Source organism: Megalobrama amblycephala, linkage group LG5, assembly GCF_018812025.1.
Source record: "Megalobrama amblycephala isolate DHTTF-2021 linkage group LG5, ASM1881202v1, whole genome shotgun sequence".
In the NCBI taxonomy this organism is placed as follows: Eukaryota; Metazoa; Chordata; class Actinopteri; order Cypriniformes; family Xenocyprididae; genus Megalobrama; species Megalobrama amblycephala.
Window position 1 is genome coordinate 27,898,228 of NC_063048.1, and position 27,175 is coordinate 27,925,402.

Genomic DNA, 27,175 nt, shown 5'->3' on the forward strand with positions numbered 1-27,175 from the left:
TTGTATGCGATTTTAAATAGTTTTTATGCTTTCAAAACATGTAGCTTATTTCAAATCATTTTAGCTGAAATTTTCCCCAGTTTACTTATTGAAAATAGATAGGAAATTAATATATTATTAATAAAAACACCAACAATTCTTAATTATTAAATAAACATTTTAAATATATAAAATAAAGTCATTTGTATATGTCTAAATTTTAGTGGCCAATATGGTCCTTGCGTCTTTTGCCAATCCATTTTTCATTTGCTTGCCATGTACAATATAACCCATTTTACTGTATTTCACAAATCAAATTTTGAATTTGAATTTATTGAATGTTTACTTAAGTATTTCAGAGTTTAAAAATTCAGACTTACCCAGAACCGTCAGTTTAGTCCCTTCTCCAAATTCTAGTTTCGCGTAGCTAGTACACGATGATTTATCTCATTACCTAAACCTCAACAACTAACAGCTAATAATGGGCAATGGTACACTGTTTTTGGGGCCCCTTTTCAGTTCGAGACCATGAAAGCCATAGTGGCCTCCCAGCTGTTACCAAGAGAGGCCTCTTAGGAGCACAAGGTATAGACTGAAATGTAGTTTGTTTAATGTGCAATGATGTTTTTTTTTTTTTTTTTTTAAGTAATTAAAATTAACAAAAAAGTGTATACAGTGGCCCCAAGAACACTCAAAACAAAGAAAAATTATGATTGTCACTGTATTGGATAAAATATCAAACCAAATACCTTCTGCAGGGAAATGATGCTAGAGAGTTCATTGTTTTTGCAATTAATTTTACCAACTGGGCATCCAATCTGGTGGATATGAAGTAATTTGCACTCAAGTTCACACAGATACACTAGGTGTAGTTCATCATATTAACTATGAACATGTTCTATTTATGTTTGATAATCACAGAGTGTTCAAAAACATGGGATGAATAGGATGTACAGTTTGAGAAAAACCTTCATAAAGTGTTCAGGTACAAGTCTGTAAATTCATTCAGTAAACTGAAAATGTAGAATTTTTTACCCCATTTTTTTTAAATGGTGGTGGCGTAAACTGGAAATAAATATCGTAATAATACATGCTTAGAGATTTTCATTGCCTTCATTTTCATTCAGATGATAGAACAATTCACATGCAACTAATTACTTAGAGACGCTGGAACATGTTTCTGCAAAATATGAGACAAAGAGCGACCACTAAAAGTAATTTCTTGCTTATAACAATGTTTAGTGCTCAGTAACAGTGTATTCACTAGAGGGCCTCTCAGGGAACATAAAGACCATACTATAGGCTACAGAATAACCAACCACTTACATCATTGTTGCCATGTTACGACTTGATTCATAGTAGTTTGGAGATCAGTGTAGTAAGTCCTATAAAAATTATTAACTACAGATGGACTATAAAAGGTAAACAATTTATTTGTGTTCCCTGGGAATCAAACCAATGACCTTGGCATTACTAGTGCCACATGCTCTACCAGTTTAGCTACACTGTCAGAAAAAAGGTACGGTGCTGTCACTGGGGCTGTACCCTAAGGTACAAAGGTAAAAAGGTACTAATATGTACTTTTAAGATACAAATATACACCTTTAAGGTACAAATATGCACTTTTAAAGTACTAATATGTACCTTTAAGGTACTACTATGCACCATTTAGGGGTAAGTAAGGTACAAAGATGTAGCTTTTCACTTTTGTACCTTAGGGTACAGCCCCAGTGACAGCACCGTACCTTTTTTCTGACAGTGTACAGCAAAAATAAAAGCTATCAGTTAGCTAATAGTCTTGAATTTGTGAACTATGTGCCTATAAAATAAACAAGATGGGATAATATCCATGCGTCATGTATTTTATTTGTGTTATTTATAATACAAAATAAAATAGAAACAAAAAACAGTAAATCTCAATGTGTAAAATAATGAATTATATTAACTTCTGTTAAGTCTATTTATAGTAGTATACTTTTCATTATTAATTCTTACTAAATAGCAAGGAAACAAGAAAAGAAAAAAATATCAAAGCAGGGTAGCAAAACTAGATTTTATGATTAATCTGATCTGAAGCATCACTTTCATTGGGATAAATATTCATAAGAGCGCAATAAAAGAGAGAAATAAAAACTAGAGAGAATCTTCAGTCATGCAGCATCTCTTCTCCTGGATAAAGTAAATGGAGAGAGTCTTCTTGGTAACTTCATCAATCCAGACATGTTCAGTTCATTCACTTTCCTGAACCCTGTAAAACAAATATCACATAAAAATTAAGACATTCAGAAAAAAAGTTAGATCTATCTATCTATCTATCTATCTGTTGTTTAATCTCAACATGTAACCAAACCAAGTTGCTTATGATGCTAATATCCCTCCAATACTTATGTATTTATGTATGTATTTATTATTTAAACTAATTAGAAGTTAATCAGCCTTACCTTTCGCCATACATACACAAAGATGACCAGGCCATACAGTGCACTCTTAGCAATGAACACGCCGTATGACAACTTTATCATCTGTGATGATTTGACATAGTCCTCTGGAGATTAGGAGAACAAATCATATTATTCAACATAGCATTACTGATCAACCTTTGACTCTAATTCTTAACATTCATCTTTTGCAAAAAGACATCCAAAAAGAAAATAGGAAATCCTTACCTCGGGTATAGCCACTCCCTGCAATTAGATGATAATGAATTAGAAGACCCAAATATTAAAATATGAAAACACATTACATTCACATTCAGCACTGTCTTTTTTATCTTTCATCTAACTTATCTGTAATGCATACCTGCAATTCCATTGACCTTATTTTCTTTGTATAAATAGTCTTTTCCATCATAGAACTTCAATGTACATTTGAATTCGGTTTTTTCGTTGTTCCATTCTTTTCTAGGGACTTTAAGTCTGCTGGATATGGTGAAATGTTCTGTTTCTTGCTCTCGGAAGGCATTAGGGTCTGTCGCCACACCTTCGGTTCTTGGTTTGCCTCCAACCATCCATGTTATGCTCACATGGTCTGGGTAGAAGTCTTTGGCCACACACACAAGAGTGACTGTCTTCTTACAGCTCTCCTTTTCAGAGGGTTTTATAATTGTGACATTTAAGTCCTGTTCTTCACTGACTTTAATCTTGGGATCTGTAAAATAATATTATAAGCATATGACAGTTAGAAATACATAAATTAATCATACATGAACAATTTTGGAGACCGTTTCCTCCCATGACATTTCAGTCTACTAAAACTTAATCCAAAGAATTATGCATTTTAATGAAGTCAACATTATTTTTCCTTTTCTTATTCTTTTTCTTCTTATTATAAAATAAATAAAAACCTGAATCCCAAAAACAAACTCAATTACTGAAAGCAGAGTAAGGCAAACGTCAAAGTCACAATACAAAATTCGGTCATTACTTTGTACTTAAAAACAAAAACAAAAAAACAATGTACTTATAGTGTTCACGTTGTATTGTAAAACACTTTTTTATGCTATTGAGGTGGGATATGAGCAAGGTTAGGGACAGGTTTGTTGGTATGGTTAGATTTAAGGGTGGATTAAAAGGTAAGGGAAGTGTCAACAGTGTAATTATAAATGTAATTACATACATTAATTACAGATGTAATTACATGCAGGATTTATAATAATTTAAGTACAATACAAAAACATGTATGTACATAATAAATACATTGTATCAAATGATTAATTTAAATGTTAGTACACATTACTGTTAGTACAGTAATTAAAGACAATTAATATAAAGTGGGACCCAAAATTCTTAAGAACAGTTAGTTTGGTCCCTCACTGAAATTGCAGGATATGTGCAGTGCACAACAAACATTAAGAGTGAAAACACTGTTTATTAACAACTTTTTCCGGATAATGTTACCATATTACACTCAATTCAGAGTATTTTACTACAAGGAATCTAGTGAATAATAAGGTTGCATTTCTACAGTTTATGTGCTCAATTGCTTCTTCAACAGGAAAACCACAAACAACTTTACATGAAACTGATGTATCTGCTCTCACCAGCTCACAGTTATATGCAGCTCATTGGAACAATCTTACTTGATAGAGCATACAGAATAGTAATATTATTACAGGTTTATAAAACACTGATTCATATAGTGCAAAACAACAAGAGTTTCCAATGAACAGCTACACCACTCAGATCTGTATGTATAACTACACCTATATATTCAGCAATTTACATTAGCTATTCTGACCATGCAAGTACTTCACAGTTATCCCAAACAAACTCAAAAAACAACATTATTTACTTTCTTACCTAGAACAGTGAGTTTGGTCCCCTGGCCAAAGTATGCAGGTCTGTTGTTCACACTGCTCAACAGCTACAGTAAAACTCTTCCTATCACTTTAAACTGATTGTCTTCTACAACGCTTGAATACAACACTAAGCATATTTTAAACACCGCTGCAGACTAATTGTAGTGGCACTGATTTTTAATACCATATACAATAAATTTATCAAAACTTTTCAGAAAAACAAAAAGCTTCCATATCACCAAATTAAACATTATGAATGATTTGAGTGATAGTAAAGCAAATAGCTTGCCTAAAGGCAGTTATTCTGGTACCTCAGACTCTAATGCCAGTTTTGATTTAGTTGTACTTATTAATTGCAGTATTAAGAAATACTTTTTTCACATTTATCCCACAAATTCACAGAACATACCAACAAACTGATAAAATACTAAGAGACAAGCAAACAAAAATATATTTTCTTACCTAAAACTGTAAGTTTGGTGCCATCGCCAAAGTGTGCAGGACTGTTATAGTTCACACTGATTCTAAGCTGCAGTCAAAACCTCAGCTATAGAGATCATGTAACATTGCCACTTCTCCTACATCTAACTCTGTTCTTTAAGACAAGTTCACTTCTCCAGTTCTTCTAATTAACATTGTCATTTTAGATATACTAATTTAAGTTCTTAAAGATCAGAATGTTCTGTTTACTCACCTAGAACTGTAAGTTTAGTACCATTGCCAAAGTATGCAGGGTTGGCAGTGTTCACACTGATTTTATGCTACTGTTAAAACCTCAGCTATGGTGTAGATTTTGTAAACATATCCCACTATTTATTTATTCTTAAAGATGAGTTAACTAGTCCAATTCACCCTCATTTTAGATACCCTAATAAAAATCTTTTAAATAGCAGAATACTCAGTTTACTCACCTAGAACTGTAAGTTTAGTGCCACTGCCAAAGTATGCAGGGCTTTGATTGTTCACAATGATTCCAAGCTACAGTTAAAACCTCAGCTATACTGGAGATCATATGAACATTGACTAACTTATCCCACTATAACTAACTTCATTTTTAAAGACTACACCTATTTTAGTTCTTCTGATGCATGTGTATACCACAATTAGATATTCTATTGAAATATTTGTTTATAAATATCAGACATAATACTGAAATTACTCACCTAGAACTGTTAGTTTAGTGCCACTGCCAAAGTATGCAGGATATTGATTGTTCACAATGATTCCAAGCTACAGTTAAAACCTCAGCTATACTGGAGATCATATGAACACTGACTAACTTGTCCCATTATATCTAACTTCTATTTTAAAGACTAAACCTATTTCTGTTCTTCTGATGCATGTGTATACCAAAATTAGATATTCTATTAAAATATTAGATTATAAATATCAGACATAATACTTAAATTACTCACCTAGAACTGTTAGTTTAGTGCCATTGCCAAAGTGTGCAGGGCTGCGATTGTTCACAATGATTCTAAGCTACAGTTAAAACTTCAATTACACTGCAGAGCATGTAAGCATTACCTTCTAATTCATGAGAACAGTACAATCCTAGATAACTTATGTACTTGAATATTAAGCTTTAGAAATCACACATAATACTCAAATTACTCACCTAAAACTGTAAGTTTAGTGCCATCACCAAAGTGTGCAGGGTTGGCATTGTTCACACTGATTTTAGGCTACTGTTAAAACCTCAGCTATGGTGTAGATTTTGTAAACATATCCCACTATTTATTTATTCTTAAAGATTAGTTAACTAGTCCAATTCTTCTAATTCACCCTCATTTTAGATACCCTATAAAAATCTTTTAAATAGCAGAATACTCAATTTACTCACCTAGAACTGTTAGTTTAGTGCCACTGCCAAAGTATGCAGGATTGAGATTGTTCACAATGATTCCAAGCTACAGTTAAAACCTCAGCTATACTGGAGATCATATGAACATTGACTAACTTATCCCACTATATCTAAATTCATTTTTAAAGACTACACCTATTCCATTTCTTCTGATGCATACCAAAATGTATACCAAAATTAGATATTCTATTAAAATATTAGATTATAAATATCAGACATAATTCTGAAATTACTCACCTAGAACTGTTAGTTTAGTGCCACTGCCAAAGTATGCAGGCTGCGATTGTTCACAATGATTCTAAGCTACAGTTAAAACTTCAAATACACTGCAGAGCATGTAAGCATTGCCACTTATCCCAGTATCATCTAACTACTTTTTTAAAGACTATTCTAGTTCTTCTAATTCACGAGAACACCACAATCCTAGATAACTTATGTACCTGAATATTAAGCTTTAGAAATCACACATAATACTCAAATTACTCACCTAAAACTGTAAGTTTAGTGCCATCACCAAAGTGTGCAGCATATCCAGAGTTCACACTGATTCTATGCTACAGTTAAAACCTTAGCTACAGTTAGATTCATATAAACAATGCAACCTATCCTACTATATCTAACCTAATTTTAAAGACATAATTAGATTCTCGAGAACTCCCAGTTCATCAATCATCAATTTTAGGTGACTTTAGGTTACTTTTGTTAATAACCTCCTCTAATGCAAAACAAATCACATTGTGCTTTAAGTCTAACATACAAATGTTATTAATGCCAATCAATTAAATAGCATAGAAGTGTTTGATGTTTCTTACCCAGTACAGTTAACTTTGTTCCAGTGCCGAAATAAGCCTGACCACCACCAGTGTCACAGCACACATGTGCACTAACAAATTTACTCAAGACACCAAATGCTAAAGCCTAGCTTCTGTTTTTGCTTGAATGTACTGCGAATATCATAACAAAACCTACAGTACTATAGAACAAGTAATTTGCTATATAATGTATACATCCAAGAGATATAAAATAATATAATCTTGAAAGTTCTCAAAAAAATAACTGAACATCAAATAGGCAGTGTACGTTTCTAAATATCCTTGTAAGTTCATAAATATTAAGCAAATTACTCACCTAGGACTGTAAGTTTAGTACCTTCGCCAAAGTGTGCTTCACTACCCATGGTCACACTGATTCTATGCAACTGTTAATACCTCAGATAGTCAAAATCATGAACTATGCTACTCACCTCGATACATCTAACTTCATTTTAAAGAATGATTATCTCAAGATTACTGAGAAGTATTCCAATTCAATTAATTTCAATTTAATATCATTTTAGATATCACATAGCAACATTCAAATTATTAACTTCCATTTGCCATAAGTGCATTGTGCTTTACTGTTTAGCATAGACATGCCAATGGCAATCAATGAAGTAGAATGAATATCTTTTGAATATTCTTACCCAGAACAGTTAGCTTTGTTCCACTGCCGAAGTAAGCTTGATAACCACCAGAGTCACAGCATTCATGTGCGCTAACAAATTCACTCAGTGTGGCAAATGCAGGTTATGCAACTTAAATGCCTCATGAATGCTGCTCGACTATATCCATCAAATTTATTTCAATTTGTATATAAGTATAAAATACGAACAGCATAACTTAGAATCTTAATTGCATATTAAAGTCAGTAAATAACTAATCATCACATAGCTACATTTCTGTAATATCTTGATAAGGTTTTATATATCACACAGAATACTGAAATTACTCACCTAGGACTGTAAGTTTAGTGCCTTTGCCAAAGTATGCAGGCTCGCCAGTGTTCACACTGATACTAAGCTACAGTTAAAACCTCAGCTATAGTCAAGATCATGTAGATTTTTGCCGTTCAAATTATCTGTCATAATTTAAAAAAATATATATGATTTTTCTTACCTAATACAGTTAACTTTGTTCCGCTGCCAAAGTAAGCTGGATAAGTACCAGAGTCACAGCACTCATTTGCACTAACAAATTCACTCAGAGCAGCAAACTGCAATTTCTGTTTTAACTTAAATGCCTCATGAATGCTGCTCAACTATATCAATCAAATTTACTTCAATTACTTATTGCCAGTATGCTCATTTAAACCATTTTATAAGTATAAAATACGAACAGCATAACTTAGAAGATTCCTTGCTTATCAAAGTCGGTAAATACCTAATCATCACACAGCTACATTTCTGTAATATCTTGATATGGTTTTATATATCACACCGAATACTGAAATTACTCACCTAGGACTGTAAGTTTAGTGCCTTTGCCAAAGTATGCAGGATCAGTGTTCACACTGATACTAAGCTACAATTAAAACCTCAGCTATAGTCAAGATCATGTAGACTTTGCCACTCAGATTATCTGACATAATTAAAAAAAAAATGTTTTTTCTTACCTAATACAGTTAACTTTGTTCCGCTGCCAAAGTAAGCTGGATAATTACCAGTGTCACAGCACTCATGTGCACTAACAAATTCACTCAGGAGCAGCAAATGCCATTTCTGTTTTAACTTAAATGCCTCAGGAATGCTGCTCAACTATATCAATCAAATTTACTTGAATTACTTATTGCCAGTGTGCTCATTAAAGTCATTTCATAAATATAATACAAAGACAGCATAATTTAGAAGATTCATTGCATATTAAAGTTAGTAAATACCTAAACATCGCATAGCTACATATATCGATAAGATATCACACAGAATACTGAAATTACTCACCTAGGACTGTAAGTTTAGTGCCTTTGCCAAAGTATGCAGGAGTGCCAGTGTTCACACTGATACTAAGCTACAGTTAAAACCTCAGCTATAGTTGAGATCATGTAGACTTTGCCACTTATATTATCTGACATAATTATAAAAATTGATTTTTCTTACCTAATACAGTTAACTTTGTTCCACTGCCAAAGTAAGCTTGCAAACCACCAGAGTCACAGTGCACATGTGCACTAACAAATTTACCCAAGATGTCAAAGCAAATGCTATGTCTATGTCATACACACAATATTTTTTGGAAGATTCTACATAGTCTACTCAATAAATAACATTTCTTTAGGCCTGAACATCAAGATACTTGATTTACTCATCTAGAACTGTAAGTTTAGTGTTGTTTCCCCCATATGCTTGGTTGAAATGATCATGTAGACTTTGCCACTCATATTATCTGACTTAATTGTAAAAATAGATTTTTCTTACCTAATACAGTTAACTTTGTTCCACTGCCAAAGTAAGCCTGAGAAGCACCAGAGTCACAGCACTCATGTGCACTAACAAATTTACCCAAGACGCCAAAGCAAATGCTATGTCTATGTCATACACACAGATTATTATTTTGAAGATTCTACATAGTCTACTCAATAAATAACATATCTTTAGGCCTGAACATCAAGATTTTTGACTTACTCACCTAGAACTGTAAGTTTAGTGCCGTTTCCAAAGTATGCTGGGTCGTACTGATCACACTGATTCTATGCTACAGATGAAACTTCCTCAAGCCATTTCTTATATATTGAACTTTAAGGTATTTCTAATATTTACAACATTTTTGTAAATGTCAGCTTAGCAATATAACTTTAGTTTTATGTCTTACCAAGAACTGTTAACTTTGTTCCATCGCCGAAGAAAGCTTGTGCACCTCCACCAGAGTCACAGCACACATGTGCACTAATAAAATTACTCAGACTTTGTGGACTTAAGTCATGCGATTTGTCTAAACATTGAGGCTTCAGAAATGTTACTTGGCCATTTTATCTACAACGAGGAAGATGATTTTTACTAATTTGACTTCTTTTTGCAACTGATAAAATTACACAATGTTTCTTGAAGCCTAATATCAAATCATATCAGTGAAGGAGTCATCAGAGACATTTTTTCTTAGTTTTCATGCAATGATGCAGCAAGTTATGAAAAATTAAGGCAAAATATTTCTTACCTAGAACTGTGAGTTTGGTTCCTTTACCAAAGTATGCAGGGTCGTAGTTGTTCACACTGATTCTACGCTACAGATAAAACCTCCTCTACTCTTAATACTATCCATATGCCATCACTAATTCCACAATAAAGAGCCATTTTTTCAATGCAAATAAAAATTTGGGGTCAGAAAAAACTCAAAATGCATTAACTCTAATATAAAGTTTGAACAACATCTACACACAGTAACTGTAATCAGAAATTTTGAATAGAAGCCTCAATATTTGATTAAGCATTGCCATTTAAATAGTATGAAGTGTGTTTCTTACCAAGTACAGTTAACTTTGTTCCTTCACCAAAATGAGCCTGTCCAGTAGTAGACACAGCATACGAATGCACTAATAAAATGTCTATGATATGTGCCAGGTCTGAACACTAATCAACAGCTGGTTACAGACTTGTTCCCAAAAGAATTATCCACAAACTTCAGCACCTAATAATATTAATCCAACAAATTCAGTCAAAATGTCTCACCTGTTACTGTAAGTTTAGTTCCACTGCCAAAGTGTGCAGGACTGTACTGATTACACTGATGTCGATTGATGGTAAAAAACTCCACTAAAGATTTTCTACTAATTGACACTGGCTGTAACAACTTCGATAAGGAACAACTTAAACAATAAAACATGATACAAAGACACTATCTAACAATACTTTGCAAATCTTTGATGTTTTAAAACCTAGTCACGAACAAACTCAATCAATCATCAGACACAATGAAGATATTACTTTGGCAACTATTTTTGAAGTTGTGTCATTCCACTTAGTATTTCTAGAAGATTTAAAATTAGAAACATTGTTTTTCTTACCTAAAACAGTAAGTTTGGTGCCGCTTCCAAAGTATGCTTGCGTGTTTGAGCACAGAGTATCAAGACCGTATCACTAACTTCTAGCTTACAAAAATGTACTCCACTATATTATGCAATTCCCATTGGTAATTATACGTGTCAAAGGCATTATTTGAATTGTCTTTTACATTTACATTTTACTTACCTAGAACAGTCAATCTTGTCCCTTCACCAAAGAAAGCCTGGCTACTTCCAAAGCACAGCATGCAGCTCACTGATAAAATTACTTTGACTGCATAACCCTTACATTTACTAAACTTGTATGTAGTTCTTTTTATAGTGTTGTGATATCTTTTCCCTCATTGTTCTCCCAAAATACACATTTTATATTTTCAAACATGTTACGTTAAATTATCAACTCAAAAGACAAGAAAGTAAATGCGTACAAGCTTCCAACTGAAGTTGAAGTAGTACTTACCAAGAACAGTTAATTTGGTGCCGCTACCAAAATAGGCTTCATAATTGGCACAGCATACAACAGTCATGTCAAAAAGGGTCTCAAATTGAATACTATATTTTACTTTAATGGACAATCATCAGCCACTTGAGCTCAACAAATATTTTTGTCGCATAGGCCTTCATTTTAGTATAGTCAAAAGTGTCTCTTACCTACAACTGTTAATTTTGTTCCAGCTCCGAAGTAGGCTTGATATGCATTGTCACAGTGAGATTGTATGCACAAATTTATGACACAAGTGTCAGATGTTACTAATAGTTAAAGCTTTTTTTGAATGGGCCCCTTCCCTACTGCTTTCATGGTCGAGTCATAATAAATGGAAGGACAATATTCGAACACTAGACAGTAAGAGCATTTAATCAATTAAATCAAGTAAACTTACCTAAAACTGTCAGTTTTGTTCCATTTCCAAAGTACGCTTGTGAGCCAGAGGCACATCGTTAATGAGTGCTCCGAAGTTTGCATTAGAATCCTCTTTTTCCATGGTCATATAAAAGTCCATTAATTCCATAACAGTTTGTCTCCCAGGAGGTTGTTTGATGTAAAAGCATGTAAATGTGAAATATACATTTATTTGCCACAAGGAAAAATATCAAATAATCCAATCAAGTCCGACTTCAAATACACATACATGTATTTACCGCCAATAAAATGTGTTCAAATTCATTAAAATGTGGGAATTACTTAAAATATTATTGCTCCTTCTGTCCTAGATATCTGTTATATTTAATGTTGAAATCCATGAGAAATCTTTGCAATGTTATTCTTTGTCGCCGTCTAATAATTGACTGTACATGGAGGGAGGTTTTTGTACGGCGGCTCTATGGGATTGTATCACCGTGGCCCCCTGTCCCCACGGTGCTAAAACATTATACAAAAACAAAAATTTCTCTTGCTCTCTTTCCCCCCACTCTCCCCCCAACCCCCATTTTATCTTTATTTTTCATCATTCTCTTGCACATGTTCTTTTTTTATGTCTATCTGTATAAACTCTATGTTGCTATTTCTGTGATTACTGAGAATTTGGGCAGGTGCAGATGTCTCCACCTAAAAATGTCTCTATGACAGTTTGCCGGCCCCTCCCACATCCATATGTAACAATCATCAGAGGTGAGAATACAAGTACTGTATCTGCTCTATGTTTTAAGTCTGTAAGGCACTTCTGTAACACTTTAACACTTTATTGTAAGAAGTGGTAACATGCAAGTGTTACCTAAAAGAGCTATTTTTAACTTGTTTCAACCCCCAAAAAATCTTTTTTAGCACATATTAATGCATTTTGGTTGATATTAAATAATATTTTTGACTTGAATAAAAACAGTTAATTTAGATGTTATTTTTTTTTCAGGGAAGGTTCCATTGGTTAACATAACTTAAATACATTTGTTAACAAAGTTAATCTTATTAATCTTAGTTAATGTTAATTTTAACATTTACTATACATTACTAAAGTAAAAAATTGTATCTGTTAATAGTATTTATTGGACCTGAATTAACAATGAACTGTTGTGTTTATACAATGTTAATATTAAAAATATTAAATAATAATAATAAATATTACTTTAAAATACGGTTACAAATGTATTACTCATTGTTAGTTAATGCATTAATGAGACCTTATTCTTAAGTGTTACTGATTATTCTTTTAGTAACACTTTTAGTGTTTGTTTGTTTTTACATACATTACATGTACTTACTATAGTAATCATATGTAGTAATATATATCCATTATGGCCACTGCTATTGGGTGTGTGTGGGCTGCGCACACATCAACTCCAATCCATGAGTCTGCTCCAGAGCCTGCTCCAGTCCTTTGAATATGCTCCAGAGCCTGCTTTAATCTATGAGTCCAGTCCAGTGTTTAGTCCAGTCCTAGAATCCAGCCTCGTGGTCGTCCCAGAGTTTCCTGTCTGTCTTAACATGACCAAAAAGAACATTCCAGTCAGCGCCCTGGAGGGCTTTTCTGAGCTCCTGTCTCAGCAAATCTTCCAGAGTCTCACCTCATCAGATCTTCCAGAGCCTCGTCTCGTCAGATCTTCCAGAGCTTCGTCTCATCTCATCAGATCTTCCAGAGCTTCGTCTCGTCTCGTCAGATCTTCCAGAGCTTCGTCTCATCTCATCAGATCTTCCAGAGTCTCGTCTCGTCAGATCTTCCAGAGCTTCGTCTCATCTCATCAGATCTTCCAGAGCTTTGTCTCGTCTCGTCAGATCTTCCAGAGCCTCTTCTCGTCTCGTCAGATCTTCCAGAGTCTCGTCTCGTCTCGTCTCGTCAGATCTTCCAGAGTCTCGTCTCGTCTCGTCTCGTCAGATCTTCCAGAGCTTCGTCTCGTCAGCTCTTCCAGAGCTTTGTCTCGTCAGATCTTCCAGAGTCTCGTCTCGTCTCGTCAGATCTTCCAGAGCTTCGTCTCATCAGATCTTCCAGAGTCTCGTCTCGTCTCGTCTCATCTCGTCAGATCTTCCAGAGCTTCGTCTCGTCAGATCTTCCAGAGTCTCGTCTCGTCTCGTCTCGTCTCGTCTCGTCTCGTCAGATCTTCCAGAGCTTCGTCTCATCAGATCTTCCAGAGCTTCGTCTCATCAGATCTTCCAGAGCTTCGTCTCATCAGCTCTTCCAGAGCCTTGTCTCTTCTCATCAGATCTTCCAGAACCTCGTCTCGTCTCATCAGATCTTCCAGAACCTCATCTCGTCTCGTCAGATCTTCCAGAGCTTCGTCTCGTCAGATCTTCCAGAGCTTCGTCTCATCAGCTCTTCCAGAGCCTTGTCTCGTCTCATCAGATCTTCCAGAACCTCATCTCGTCTCGTCAGATCTTCCAGAGCTTCGTCTCGTCAGATCTTCCAGAGCTTTGTCTCATCAGATCTTCCAGAGCTTCGTCTCATCTCATCAGCTCTTCCAGAACCTTGTCTCATCTCATCAGATCTTCCAGAGCCTCTTCTCGTCTCATCAGATCTTCCAGAGCCCCGTCGTGTCTCATCAGATCTTCCAGAGCTTCGTCTCGTCTCATCAGATCTTCCAGAGCCCCGTCGTGTCTCATCAGATCTTCCAGAGCCTCGTCTCATCAGATCTTCCAGAGCTTCGTCTCGTCTCATCAGATCTTCCAGAGCCCCGTCGTGTCTCATCAGATCTTCCAGAGCCTCGTCTCATCAGATCTTCCAGAGCCTCGTCTCATCAGATCTTCCAGAGCCTCGTCTCATCAGATCTTCCAGAGCTTCGTCTCGTCTCATCAGATCTTCCAGAGCTTCGTCCCGTCTCATCAGATCATCCAGAGCCCCGTCACGTCTCAGCAGACCTTCCAGTAGTGATGGGACGGTTGATACCGGGACTCCAATGCTCCGACGCAGTTTTCAAGGCACAGTTGTATCACACACTGTACCAATGCTTGTATCGAAATGACAATACCACGTGATTGATGATGTTTGAAGCTCAAATGTCATGCAGTATCGGAAAATCGGGAGGGCTGGTTTGAAAAACAAAATGACACTTCAGCTGATGCATAAAAGGAAAATGCATACATAAAGGTTAAGAACATAAGGGTTAAACAGCCAAAATATTTCTTCAACTGCTCCTGTCAATTATGACCATATATATTTATATTACTGATCAATATGAGAATCCAATGACCAAACTAGTGGTCTCATTGTCACAAAATAATTTAGATGAGTTTAGTGTAGATTACAGATTGAATGATCCAAGACAAGAGTGATTCTGTATGTCACGGATTTCCGAAGCTTTGGTCACATGCTTTTTCAAACCGTAGATCTTCTCCTTGATTTGTTAGATATGGAGAAAATAAGTCTGGCCACCAGATGTCGCTAATGCACACTGTGTTAAAAGCATTGAGTAATAAACAGTTTTGTATAAACAATAAACAATTTGATGAAAGCATCAAACGCTTCATAAAGCCTCGGTTTCCCATCACTACCTTCCAGAGCCCCGTCATGTCTCAGCATACCTTCCTGAGCCCTCAGCCAAGATGGCTGCCACGCCTGAGCCCTCAGAGTGTGCAGCTTATAAAGGGAACCTGATGGGAAACAGGTGTGAGTGTAATCAGTGCCTAGCTGGGGAATTGTGGGAAATGTAGTCCAGAGTGTGCAATGAAAAAGTCTTAATGGTGAAACGGAGACCTCTGGTGGGGAGTGGAAGGAAGCAGCAGTTGGCGGAAACATGACAGAATGAATGATGCATTTATATAGCGCTTTCATATTGTTAATTATGCATAATTACATGCAACTAACCCTAAACCAAACCTAATCCTAACCCTAACCCTAGAGTAAGTATATGTTATAAATTAATACCTGAAAAAACATGAATCAAAATTGTTACAAATACATAAATACACTTGTATTTTTATAAACATTTCCAAATAAATGAATGTCTGCAATTGCAAGTTTCTAAAAGCTGAAGAAATGCAGTACCGCAATTCCATTATATTATGAATTAGCAAAATATATTTTCGCAATATTGTGTAAATGTACGTAACATAAATATAACTCTAATTAACAAGATCTATTTAACGTAAAGACAAAAAAAAAAAAATACAGAAATGCATGAGCTCTCTCTGTGATAAAACAACTGCCATATGTGACCCTGGACCACAAAACCAGTCAAAAGGGTCAATATTTTAAATAAATAAGCTTTCCATTGATGTTTGGTTTGTTAGGATAGGACAATATTTGGAAAATTGAAAAACTATTTGAAAATCTTGAATCTGAGGGTGCCAAAAAACAAAAAACAACAAAAAAAAAAATCTAATATTGAGAAAATTGCCTTTAAAGTTGTCCAGATGAAGTCCTTAGCAATGCATATCCACTCACAAAAATACATTTTTGATATATTTATGGTAGGAAATTAACAAAATATCTTCATAGACCATGATCTTTACTTAATATCCTAATGATTTTTGGCATAAAAGAAAAATTGATCATTTTGACCCATATGTATTATTGGCTATTGCTAAAAATATACCCGTGTGACTTGGTTTTGTGGTCCAGGGTCACATATGGTAACAATTAGTACCACAGAGGGATCAATAAAGCAGTTAATATCTCTTTATTAACTGCTCTTTAATAACTCCATTGATTTCAGTCATAGCACAGTTTTAAAAAATCTCAATCTTTCTAAACATTACAGCATCCTTTAAAATTAAAATCCTGAAAATGGTGTTTTAGTGACTTTTACTCAGTGGTAACAGTATTCTTATAGCCTACTATATAATATGATAAAATAATGCTTACTTTATCCCATCTGGCAATAGAAAAATGCTAAACAAATCAGAAACAAAGATAGAGCAACATTTAAACATTTTTATTGCTCACAATAATCAGAGATTACAGTGGTGAAGTGTGGAAATATATCAAGATATGATTTCATCTGGTGCTGTAAAATACAGTAAAGTAAGAGCACTAAAGTTACTCATATCATCCTGCAGAGGTCAGCATATGATCTTTAATCCAGAGGATGATTAATTCATATTAAACTGTACTGCTCTTCTGAAAGGTGTCTGTATTATTGCCATATACTGTATGAAGAGCACACTGTTATAGATTAAAAGACAAGAACATTTAATAAATTATAATTACATGCATCTGTTTTATGTGGTTATGAACACATGTCTGAGTGCAGATGTAGAGATAAGATTGCAAATGATTTATGATTTCCAAAGCCAAGCTGTTAGTGTTGGGGGGCTTTTGTGATCAAGAGTCCTCCTGTTTGACATTTTATCAATGGGTAATTTTTTTTTTTTTTATGAAAATATAATTCTTAATCTGAATAGATAGCCTATTTGTGATTATATTAAGAATTTGAACAGCTCTCCGAGAGAACAGATATTTGGTCCACTGGGATTTTTTATTATTATTATTGTTTAGACTGTCTGATGGCATCAAATGTCTGTCTTTTTTGAGTAACTCATTGAATCATTCACTTGAACATATCAAAAACTCAGACTCGTTCTGTTTACTGAAACATTAAGCAACTAATGCAGTGCCATAATTTTCTCATATGTCATATAGTTAGAAGAAAAAGGGGGAAAACAGAGAGATGGATTACAGCAGTCAGGAGATGTAATCAAGATTCAGTTTAATGCCAAATGTTATAAATGTACATTTCTTTAGCAATAAAAATATTAAAATAATAATAGATTAAAGATACTCAAAATTAACAACCTTTAAATAGCCGAATGAGTCAATATATCACCAGTTCTTCTTCCGAAACGTGTTATTTTCTTATTCTGCTTCACTAAACTTAGGCCCCGTGTCCACCAGAGCGTTTTTTCCAGCTGCTAGCATACTTTTTCAATTGTTTTCAATGGGAGCGCCGCGTTTTTTAAACGCCAGGAGCGCAACGAGGCGCTGAGCGTCTTTTTCACGCTCAAGCGCTGAGAGCTGGGCGTTTTTTACTGGTCGCCTCGAGTTGAAGAATGTTCAACTTTGAGTAAAACGCTGCGCTCATCACTGTCACTTTTTAGCCAGCCGTCCAATCAGAGTGGAGGAGGGGCGGGTAAATACTACACCGGCCAACCGTCACAACATTCTTGCTGTACAACAACAAAAAACAAACAGAGAACGGAACAAAATGGATGAGGAATTAATATTGCTGCTCTCCGAAAATACATAGCAAAGTAATTTCACATTGTGTTTACATTTTAAGTCTGAAACAAATTACCTGCAAAATCAGTTATAAGTAACAGTGCCGCGGATATTCCGTATCATAGCAACAAAGCGTCTCAACGGAAAAAAAACATAGAAAAAAACGCTGCGCTGCAGAAGCGCTCTCAAGCGCTCACAGACGGGCGTTTTAAGCAGAGCGCCTAGCGTTTTCAGCTGGCTAAAAACGCTTTGGTGGACACACGGCCTTATGCTAGCTAAGTGTTTATTTTAGAATGGGCGGGATGGTTTTCGCGGGGATTATAGGCTACGTCACTCGTCCGTGCGTGTCTCGTCATATCTGTAAATAGAAAATAGATGCTCCGGCTACTTTGACAAACGTCTGGTGTGGGAGTGACATAGGTTAGTAGTCACAACTAGCAGAAAGGTTGACATGGAGCAGCTAGCCTATTATGAACCTCCGGGTAATCACCCGTTTTAAACAAACGCCGAACAGAGGAGAGTCTGCTTGAAAAAACGAGAATCATCGTCGGCTTGGCTTTTCGGAGATGGCGAGAACTGAGGGATTTTAAATGTTGTGAAAGCGACGCCGGAGATGGAGTTTTAGCAGGTAAGTAAGCTATTTTATTGAATATATAATAAACTGCCATATGTATCTCTCTAACAGAGTTCATTGTAAAGCAATAACTGTTGTGAAAGGTCTTGTCATTATGGTTGTTGTAGCGCTGTGCTGGCATTTATTTTCAAGTTAGTAGCCTATGGTGTCTGTTAATGGGTATAGCTGCAGTGATGTCTTCAGCTAGTCCGCTTGAGATCCTGAGATCCTTTCCATCTAAACTGGTTATATCTCTTAAGCCTAGTAGCCTAGTGAATGTATTATGAGAAGTTGAGAAGTAAAATCATCTTTCTTTCTTTCTTTCTTTCTTTCTTTCTTTCTTTCTTTCTTTCTTCCTCTTATTTTATTACATTGTTAATAACCATATTCATCCGCACAGTCACGCAGAGCCGACGCACAACCAAAATAATAATCCTCCGCAAAATGCATGCATGCAGTTTCGTTTTTAACCACTAGAGGGCCAAAAGTTGAGTGTATCTAAGGTATATACAGTGTTAACTGTTGATATTGCATATTAAGCAGTGCAACAGACATGTATAACTCAATTTAGTACTTTAAATTTAACTTAAATTCATAAGAAATATATTATATTAACACACATGCATTTAAATAAAAGTATGATAATTTATATATTTATTTTCTGAAGTATATTATGTCATTATTCCTCAAACTCCTCTATTTGAAAGAGCTAAGCATAAATTTCCAAATGAAGTGACATACAGATTTGTAGGAGTTCCAAATTAGACAGTAAAAGTATTTTTACCTTTATATATTTTGATTATATAATATGCATGAATACATTTAAGTGTAGATATTCAAATTTACAACTACTTTTCAGGATTTACAAATATATTCAGTTTAACTAATATATTCATTATTTTCATGCATGTATATTTTTTAGATTTTATGTAATTATTTCCCTTTGTCATATGATTGGAGAGATCAAAAATAGGATATCCCACAACCACATTTATGATGTATTTTTTTCTTATCATTGTGGCTCAGATTGGGGTTATTGTTCAGGTGTTCGACTAAGTTAAGGTACTGTGTAATGCTAGAGGCACAGAAATAAATGCCTGAGTCTTCCTCTACTAGATCCTTGATCTCCAGCGAAGATTCTTCAATCTTAGGTCGTTTCATTATGTGTTTGGTGTCTGTGAATGGGGCAACTGTTTCTACTGTATCTTTTCCCAAAGAAATAGCAACAAGGGTCATTTCACCTTGACTTCCTCTGTCTGTACCAGTACATATAATAATAGCTGCTATCGTCATGGTTACATTTTAGAGTAACTGTTTTATCCCGTTGAGCGATCAGTTGAGTTTTACTAACTTGATCATTCTGAGTGATGGTTATTCCATCTAAGTGTCCCTGTTGGGTAGAAAACAATTGATTATATGAACTTAAGATAAGATTTCTTCATAAATGTTTGACTTCAAAGAACAGTCTGGATAAACTTACTAATAACTAGCAGGAAAATAAACCCCAAACACAGCAGTCCCATGACATTAAAGAGGACAGTCAACACCTTTCTGTCTCTTACCCCTTCTAGATATATTTTGACTGCCCTATTTAGTGAGTCTCTGTTCAAAAGGAACAGGAAATGACATCTTAAATGACAGATTGAAGCCTTGTGGTACACATACAGTGAGTGAAACAGTGCAATTTCGTTAACTGATCTAAACTTTTTAATCATTTCCCTTTTTTCTAACCTAGAATGAAGACTGATTAAACTATGTTTTGACTTGAATTATTTGATTACAACTTAAAGACAAAAATACCAATTATTAATATTAAAGATATTAGATTTTATACCACCTTGCAAAATGGTAAAACAATTGTTTTTCATGTATCAACCTTTGAAAGTAATTACAATAATATTCACAATTCACATTCATTATTCTAACTGATAATGATGAACGTCTACATTTTCCAATCCTCCTGTTCTCGGCACAGTGTTAGAGTTGTGGTTGTTGTTTAGCAGTGCAGCTGTAATATGATACTGTGTGCTTGTGGCACAATAATACAGAGCCGAGTCTTTAGTCTCTAGTTTCGTAATCTGCAGCGTGGACATCTTTATTTCTGTACGGGTTGCATTATATTTGGAATCAGGAGTATTAAATGGTGCTTCAATTTCCACCATATTTTGGCCAGCAGAAAACATCAGTAAAGTCAAACCAACATCCACCTTTGCTTGCTTGTACCAGAACAATCTGTAGTGATCGAGATTATCATGTTCACATGTTAATGTCACAGTAGAACTGCTTTTGGCAAAGATGACTGGGGATTGACGAATTTCTCCATTGGATTTATCTGGAAAACAGGACAGTTGAAAAGATAAAGATAACTGCTATAATGTTGTTGGTAACCCAGTGCACGGTTATTGTACAGAATGATCTTAAAAGTATATTTAAAAAATTTACTTCTAGATAATATCATATATATTAATGAAATTAAAAGCCACTTAAATGTATTTAAAGAGAGTATACTTAAATAACTGTATTTCTTAACACACTAAAGTAGTTTTGAAAAACACACTTTTTAATAATGTAAAATTTAAAGTTTTACTTTAATGTATATTTTAAATCATTTTTTTAAATAATCTGCTTTAAAGAAGTACACTTATTCTGATGTGACTATATTAGAGCCTTGCATGTAAAATACTTGATTATGGTTTTAACTGTAGTTTGTTATTCAATATTCTGTTTAAAGTTAATATATTTAAGTGTACCAACTTTATCATTACACATGTAATTACAAATATATTTAATTAAATATAAGGCATACAAGTTTCAATGGAAATTACATTACAGTATATTTTAGTTTACCATAAAATACTTGTTAGTATTTTTACATTATACTTTATATCAAAGACAATAAATGTAAATATGAAATTACATACAAATATGTACTTTTATCCTACTTATGTATAAAAAAAAACACTCTAAAGTTCAGCTAATCGCATCTAATATAAATTTAAACTCTAACACGCAATTAAATGTGTGAAAACATTAAATTCTCTTCACAAAAATAAATTATTTTAAAGTATATTATTTCTGTAATTGCTCTTTTTAAAAGTATGCACCTTTTAAAAGGTGTACTTCTTTACAAGGAAATGTATAAATGTAATAAAAGTTTGAAGTAAAAAACAAAAAAAAAATCAAAATCCAGTAGCCTTACAGACAGTCAGCAGTAAAGTGAATATGAGCCGGCTGAGCTCCATTCTGTCCCATTAATGAATGAGGTGCTCTCAGCAATGCTGTGACTGACTTCCTATACAGTTATGGGTCTGCAGTATGGCAGATAGTGTCAACTTCCTGTGAAAAGAAAAGCACAAGCCCCAATAACACGCCTCTTTAGCACAGATGAGCTACTCATAATTTTGAGTAAAAATACCCAAAAAGGTACAATAAAGTTAAAGTACAATCACCCTATACCATTTTCAGAGAAGTACACTGCAAGTTACTAAAAAAAGTGGCTAATTAATTGTAGCTATTAAGGGATAAAATCAATGAAGATCTCAGTGTGAGTACTGACCTGAGGTGGGTTTCCCAAAAGTATCGTTGGCCAATTCCGTCATTATTAGCATAGTTCAATGAGTCAGTGTTTCCCGAAACCATAGTTCAAATGAACATTTCACAAACAGCATTGGCAAAGTTGTGTGGTTGTATTGACAGCTCTCGACCTGTGGTTATTGTTTGTATGACGTGAACTTTATAAATCCTTATCTTAAGCAAAAACAAGTAAGCTGACATTCATCTATATCTTTCATTTGGAATATATACACAAATGTCACTTACGTCTTTTAATTTGTAGAGAGATTTGAAGCACCATTTTTGAATGGTGTGCATGTACAGTACGTATGTGCTCTAGAACGTAAGAACGATCCTATGATTGAATCTGGAAATAAACCAAAATAACTGAGAAGAAATGAATTAGTCCTCAGATGCCATGTCCATAATTTGTATCAAAAAATCTAGCATTAATTCGATCTCAAACAAATTCATTAAAAGAAGTTATTACTCCACAAATTGCATGACTTCATTAACCAATGTGGTTGAAAGACAAATTTGCGACAATACGGATTCGGGAAACGGTCATGACTAGTTGATTTCTTCAATGATGCATCGTACTATGGTAGTTAAGCAGTGAGTTACTGTATGTCGTTGTACAGGAAACACACCCCTGAGCAGATATATTTATACTAAATTCTAATAAGTCTTGAGTTGAAAACATGATGAAGAGCAGCATTTAAGTAAATGTTCATCATCAAAAACAAAGATGCAGAGAATTTAAAATTATGTATTTACAGGTATTTACCATTCAAATGAATGAACTCACTAAAATGACTTTAATGAGTTCAATGCCCGTCCAGTTCAAAATAGAATTAAAGGTAAACAAATTTGACTCATCATCCTTAGAAGGAAGTAGACTCATGCTCAGAGCTGATCTGCAGACTATGGAATTTGATAAAATGAGGTAAATTGGAATAGAAGATTTGGGCTCGAAGAGGAATGGTGGAAGAATTACAGTATATGAGCTTGCTTATATGAGCTTGTGATGATGATTGACAGGACTGAATGATCAGCCTCCTTCCAAATGTATGTTCTTATGTTTGGAACTTTATTATATGATGGACAACTCAAAGTAGCTTGTTACTCCAATGAAAATTTTGACTAAAAAATTGCGAGTGAAAAGGTTGTTAGCATTTCTTTTATTTAGTAGCACTGCAGCCAATGGATTACAGAATTTTCCATGTCTTGTAACCACAAGAGCTTTTAACCAGGATATCCTTAGAGCAAAGTTTATCATAAACCAGGTGTCAATTATATCAAGCTTCTTGTTAGAGTGTGCACAGTTCTGGCTTCACTGTGCCTTGCAGCACAGTAATATGTGCCACTGTCCTTCTGCACAGTGAGGTTTGAGACAATCAGGCTGAACAAGTTGTCCTTTGTGTTTAGAATGGCTTCAAAGTTCTGTGTTGGTTTATCATACTCTTTTATAATAAATTCTACAGGCTGTCCATAATGGACTTGCCTGTACCAAAACATAGTGTAACTACTCATGCTAACTCCTGCTGCCATGCTGCAGTCTAAAGTCACTTTAGCTCCTGGTACTGCTGTCATGAAACGTGTCGACTGAAGCACGACGTGAGCTGATGTCTGACCTACAGAAATAAAAATGTTAGATAATTAACTGAACCAGTACTTTAAGGAATAAGATCATGCATATTTGACTAAAATGTGATTGTCTTGAATAAGTTGTTTGTCTTGAATAAATAAAGAAGGGGTTCTAAATTTGACAAGCTTCTGTTGTTCGTAATATGTAAACATCCATATTACAGATATGATACTCACTTTGACAGATAATAAGGACCCATTTGAGTAGAAGTATGGAGATGCGGTTCATCATCTCTCTGTAGATTGAGCCAAGTTCAAGTCAAAATGTAAGTAGCAAAAAGTAAGAGACTCTAAGAGGAGGGGCTGTGCATTGCAGATGATGCAGATGATGATTGGTGGCTATTGCTCAAACAAAACTGAATGGTTCTTTTAACCCTTAAAGATGGAGTGTGTAGCTTTTCATTTCTTAAACAACCATGTAGGAAGACACATCATGGCCGTATTCCAGGATGACAATGTCAAGATTCACCAGGGTTAAAATTGTGAAAGAATGATTCAGAGAGCATGAAGAATCATTTTCACACATGAACTGGCACCTCTGAGTTCAGACCTTAATTTCATTAAAAGTCTTTGGGATGTGCTGGAGTAGACTTTACAGATTGCTCACCTCTTGCATTGTCAATACAAGATCTTGACCAAAAATTGATGCACCTCTTGATGGAAATAACATCACAAGATTTATTTCTATCGAGAGGTGCATGTATCGAGAGGTGTGTCTTTCTAACGTTGCTTCTTTTTTTTTTTTTCATTTTGTTAACTTATAAAAATACAGAATATTCAAATTCTGTTTCTGTGTGCAGCATTTAATGCAAATTTCATCTAGATGTAATATAAATGACATATAGCAAAATTCGGTAACACTTTACAATAAGGTTTCATTAGTTATCATTATTTATCTACTTTAGTTAACAAAAACAATTAACAATACTTCTACATTTATTAATCTTATTGTTAATTTCAACATCTACTAATACATTATTAAAATCAAATGTTGTATTTATGTTAGTTAATGCACCATGAAGTAACATGAACAAACAATGAATGACTATTTTTATTAACTAACATTAACAAAGATTAATAAATATTCGGTAACACTTTACAGTAAGGTTCATTAGGTAACATTAGTTAACTGCATTAGTTAACATGAAGTAATAATGAACTGCACTTATACAGCATTTCTAACTGCAGTGTGGGTCCCACAGGTGCCCTGCCTTTTAAATAAAGCCATACAAAGCTTAGCTACTGACAAATTTGCTCTTTAGTGTGTTGTTTAGCGTGAAGCCTGCCACAATCACAAAGGGTTTCAAAGGACCTTAAAAATGCATTTTCAGAGATACAGAAAGTTGGCTATGAAATCATTGCTAAATACCTGGATGAATACACAGTAAGATACCCTGTCTACAAATGTAGAAAATCCTCTCTTTAGGAGTGGGCATCCTGCAAAGTTTACTCTAAAAAACACAACAGGCAAAGAGGTGAGAAAGAACCTCAAGGTCAACAGCAAAAGACCTCCAGAAAACTAAAAACTGAAAACTGTGAAAGTCTTTGTTCCTGTGTCCATTACCAAAAAACAATGAATAAGAATAGTGTTGATGAAAGAACAACACATAACCACTGAAGCAACATTGAATTCAAAAGTGTATTTTTACAGGATAACTGTCAGGACAGTAGTTCATGACTTCATGCTTTAGAGAGGTTGGGCAATTCAACAAGACAATGAATTAAACCAACCAACTAAAGAATGGTTGAAAAAAATATGTGTTTTCCTGACTTTAAGCCAACTGAGATGCTGTGGCATAACCTAAAGAGGACTGTGCTATCAAGACGATCCAGAAATATTGATAAACTGAAACAGGTTTGTAGGGAGGGATGGTCCAAAATTGGTCAATAACACAGTGCAGTCATCTGCTGCATCCTCCACAATCTAGCACTCAGATATAACAAGGTCAAAAACTGACTTGCTAATTGTGTTTAGCACATATGGTTACATGATTTGTGTAATTTCTTCAATAAATCAGACACTAAAATGGAAGGCATATGCATGTGCAAATAAACAGCGCTAAAAGCAGATGCAATTCATTCTTAGTGAATTTTCCATTGCTTCTTGATTACTTCTCACCTGAAAGGAAGCTCATTTAGTACTGGCAGTTTGTGTATCATGGTTTGTGTAACACACCTGATAGTGGTTCACCACATGAGTTAGAATCAAATCTAAATCTTTTACAGCAACATGAAGCTGGGGGGAAAACATATCTTAGAAGTAGAGGGTTTTTCTGTTAGTAAAAATTGATTTTGCAGCACCGTGTACTAGCAGCACAAAAATAAAGAGCCGAGTCTGACAGAGTGAGGTCTGAGATGGTTAGAGATCCTGTCATTGTGTTCTGTCTAGTTTGTGTAAATCGCTCTGTGAATCCAGGCTCAGGGTTTGGTGGAGATCCTGTGTAGCCATAGCCGATTAGATCTAGAGGCATGCCTGTTCTCTGTTGTCGATACCATAACATGACAACTAAGTTATTGTCATCATGCTTGCAGTTGATCTCTGCCTTGTCATTTTGATTGGCAATCAAATTTGGAGACTTTTCAAACTGTACACAATTTGCAGTCCCTGTGGAGAAAATATTATTAAAATATTAGAAAAGTATCCATCAAAATTCATTAAATAATAGAATTATTTATATAACTTTGTTAGCATACTTAAAAATATGATGAGAAAAATGCCCAGCCTAAAAGCAACCTCACACATCTCTGAAGTACAGCGTTATAAGGATTGAAACAGATGTTTAGAGGCATTAGAGAGAGGGATGCTTGTAATATCCTGTATTCTGTCACTTGCCAGTGCTTAAATACCCAAGTTACATCTCCCCCTGTTGGTTCATTTTTCAAATGTTCCTGTTCTCCAATAATTTTCATGTTTCTTCTTATTAAAGTTTATTATTATTATGGCATAATATACTGTATGTTAGATAACCCCACCCCAGAGGAATAAAACAAATTGTGAATGATCACCTGTTATCACCAAATTGTAGTGCATGAATTAAAAGAGCCACTTTTGTAAATGTTGACAGCAGAATAACTTAGCTATAATCTGTGACTATAACATTAAAGTTGGACCTCTGTAGTCACGTGGACTATTTGTCACAGTGCTCTGAGACTTGGAGGTGAAATCCAATTGCAGCTTTTATTTAGGGATAACCTAAATAAAAGTAGTACAATGCCAGGCAAAGGGTAAAAATCCATGAAAAACAGTCCACAAAAAACAAGAAACCAAACCAGAGAAAGTGCTCAGACATACAGGTAACATTCACAAAAACTCAATGAAGCTGACAGAAACA

General features: G+C 34.7%; 1 protein-coding gene, 1 long non-coding RNA gene and 1 gene segment (V, D, J or C); all 3 read right to left on the minus strand.

Annotated features, from left to right (window-relative positions):
* Positions 1 to 1,825: 1,825 nt before the first annotated feature.
* On the minus strand, positions 1,826 to 26,667 carry LOC125268163 (M1-specific T cell receptor beta chain). Its single transcript, XM_048190259.1, has 9 exons — positions 26,538 to 26,667; positions 26,140 to 26,448; positions 23,534 to 23,830; positions 20,846 to 20,976; positions 8,896 to 8,962; positions 2,779 to 3,126; positions 2,646 to 2,663; positions 2,421 to 2,524; positions 1,826 to 2,227 (listed from the first exon to the last, which is right to left on the minus strand). The coding sequence occupies exons 1-9, from the start codon at positions 26,584 to 26,586 to the stop codon at positions 2,213 to 2,215; spliced, it is 1,338 nt and encodes a 445-aa protein (XP_048046216.1). The 5' UTR covers positions 26,587 to 26,667; the 3' UTR covers positions 1,826 to 2,212.
* LOC125268961 lies at positions 19,631 to 22,027 on the minus strand. The gene is made up of 3 exons (XR_007185006.1): positions 21,844 to 22,027; positions 20,125 to 20,976; positions 19,631 to 20,034 (listed from the first exon to the last, which is right to left on the minus strand). It is a non-coding gene; the product is annotated as an uncharacterized LOC125268961 (long non-coding RNA).
* On the minus strand, positions 22,630 to 24,235 carry LOC125268953. The segment is given in 2 exon segments: positions 22,630 to 23,830; positions 24,021 to 24,235. Coding segments are annotated over 2 exon segments (396 nt in total).
* Positions 26,668 to 27,175: the final 508 nt, after the last annotated feature.

Bases quoted from the DNA above. Each gene is read 5' to 3' on its own strand.
- LOC125268163 (XM_048190259.1), bottom strand. From the start codon at position 26,586: ATGTGTGAGGTTGCTTTTAGGCTGGGCATTTTTCTCATCATATTTTTA. The intron at 26,449-26,537 runs GTATGCTAACAA...TTTTCTCCACAG, and splicing joins TTTTCTCATCATATTTTTAA to GGACTGCAAATTGTGTACAG. The intron at 8,963-20,845 runs GTTGGTTTGACT...TTTTAACTGTAG, and splicing joins ACAAGCAAGCAAAGGTGGAT to CTTAGTATCAGTGTGAACAC.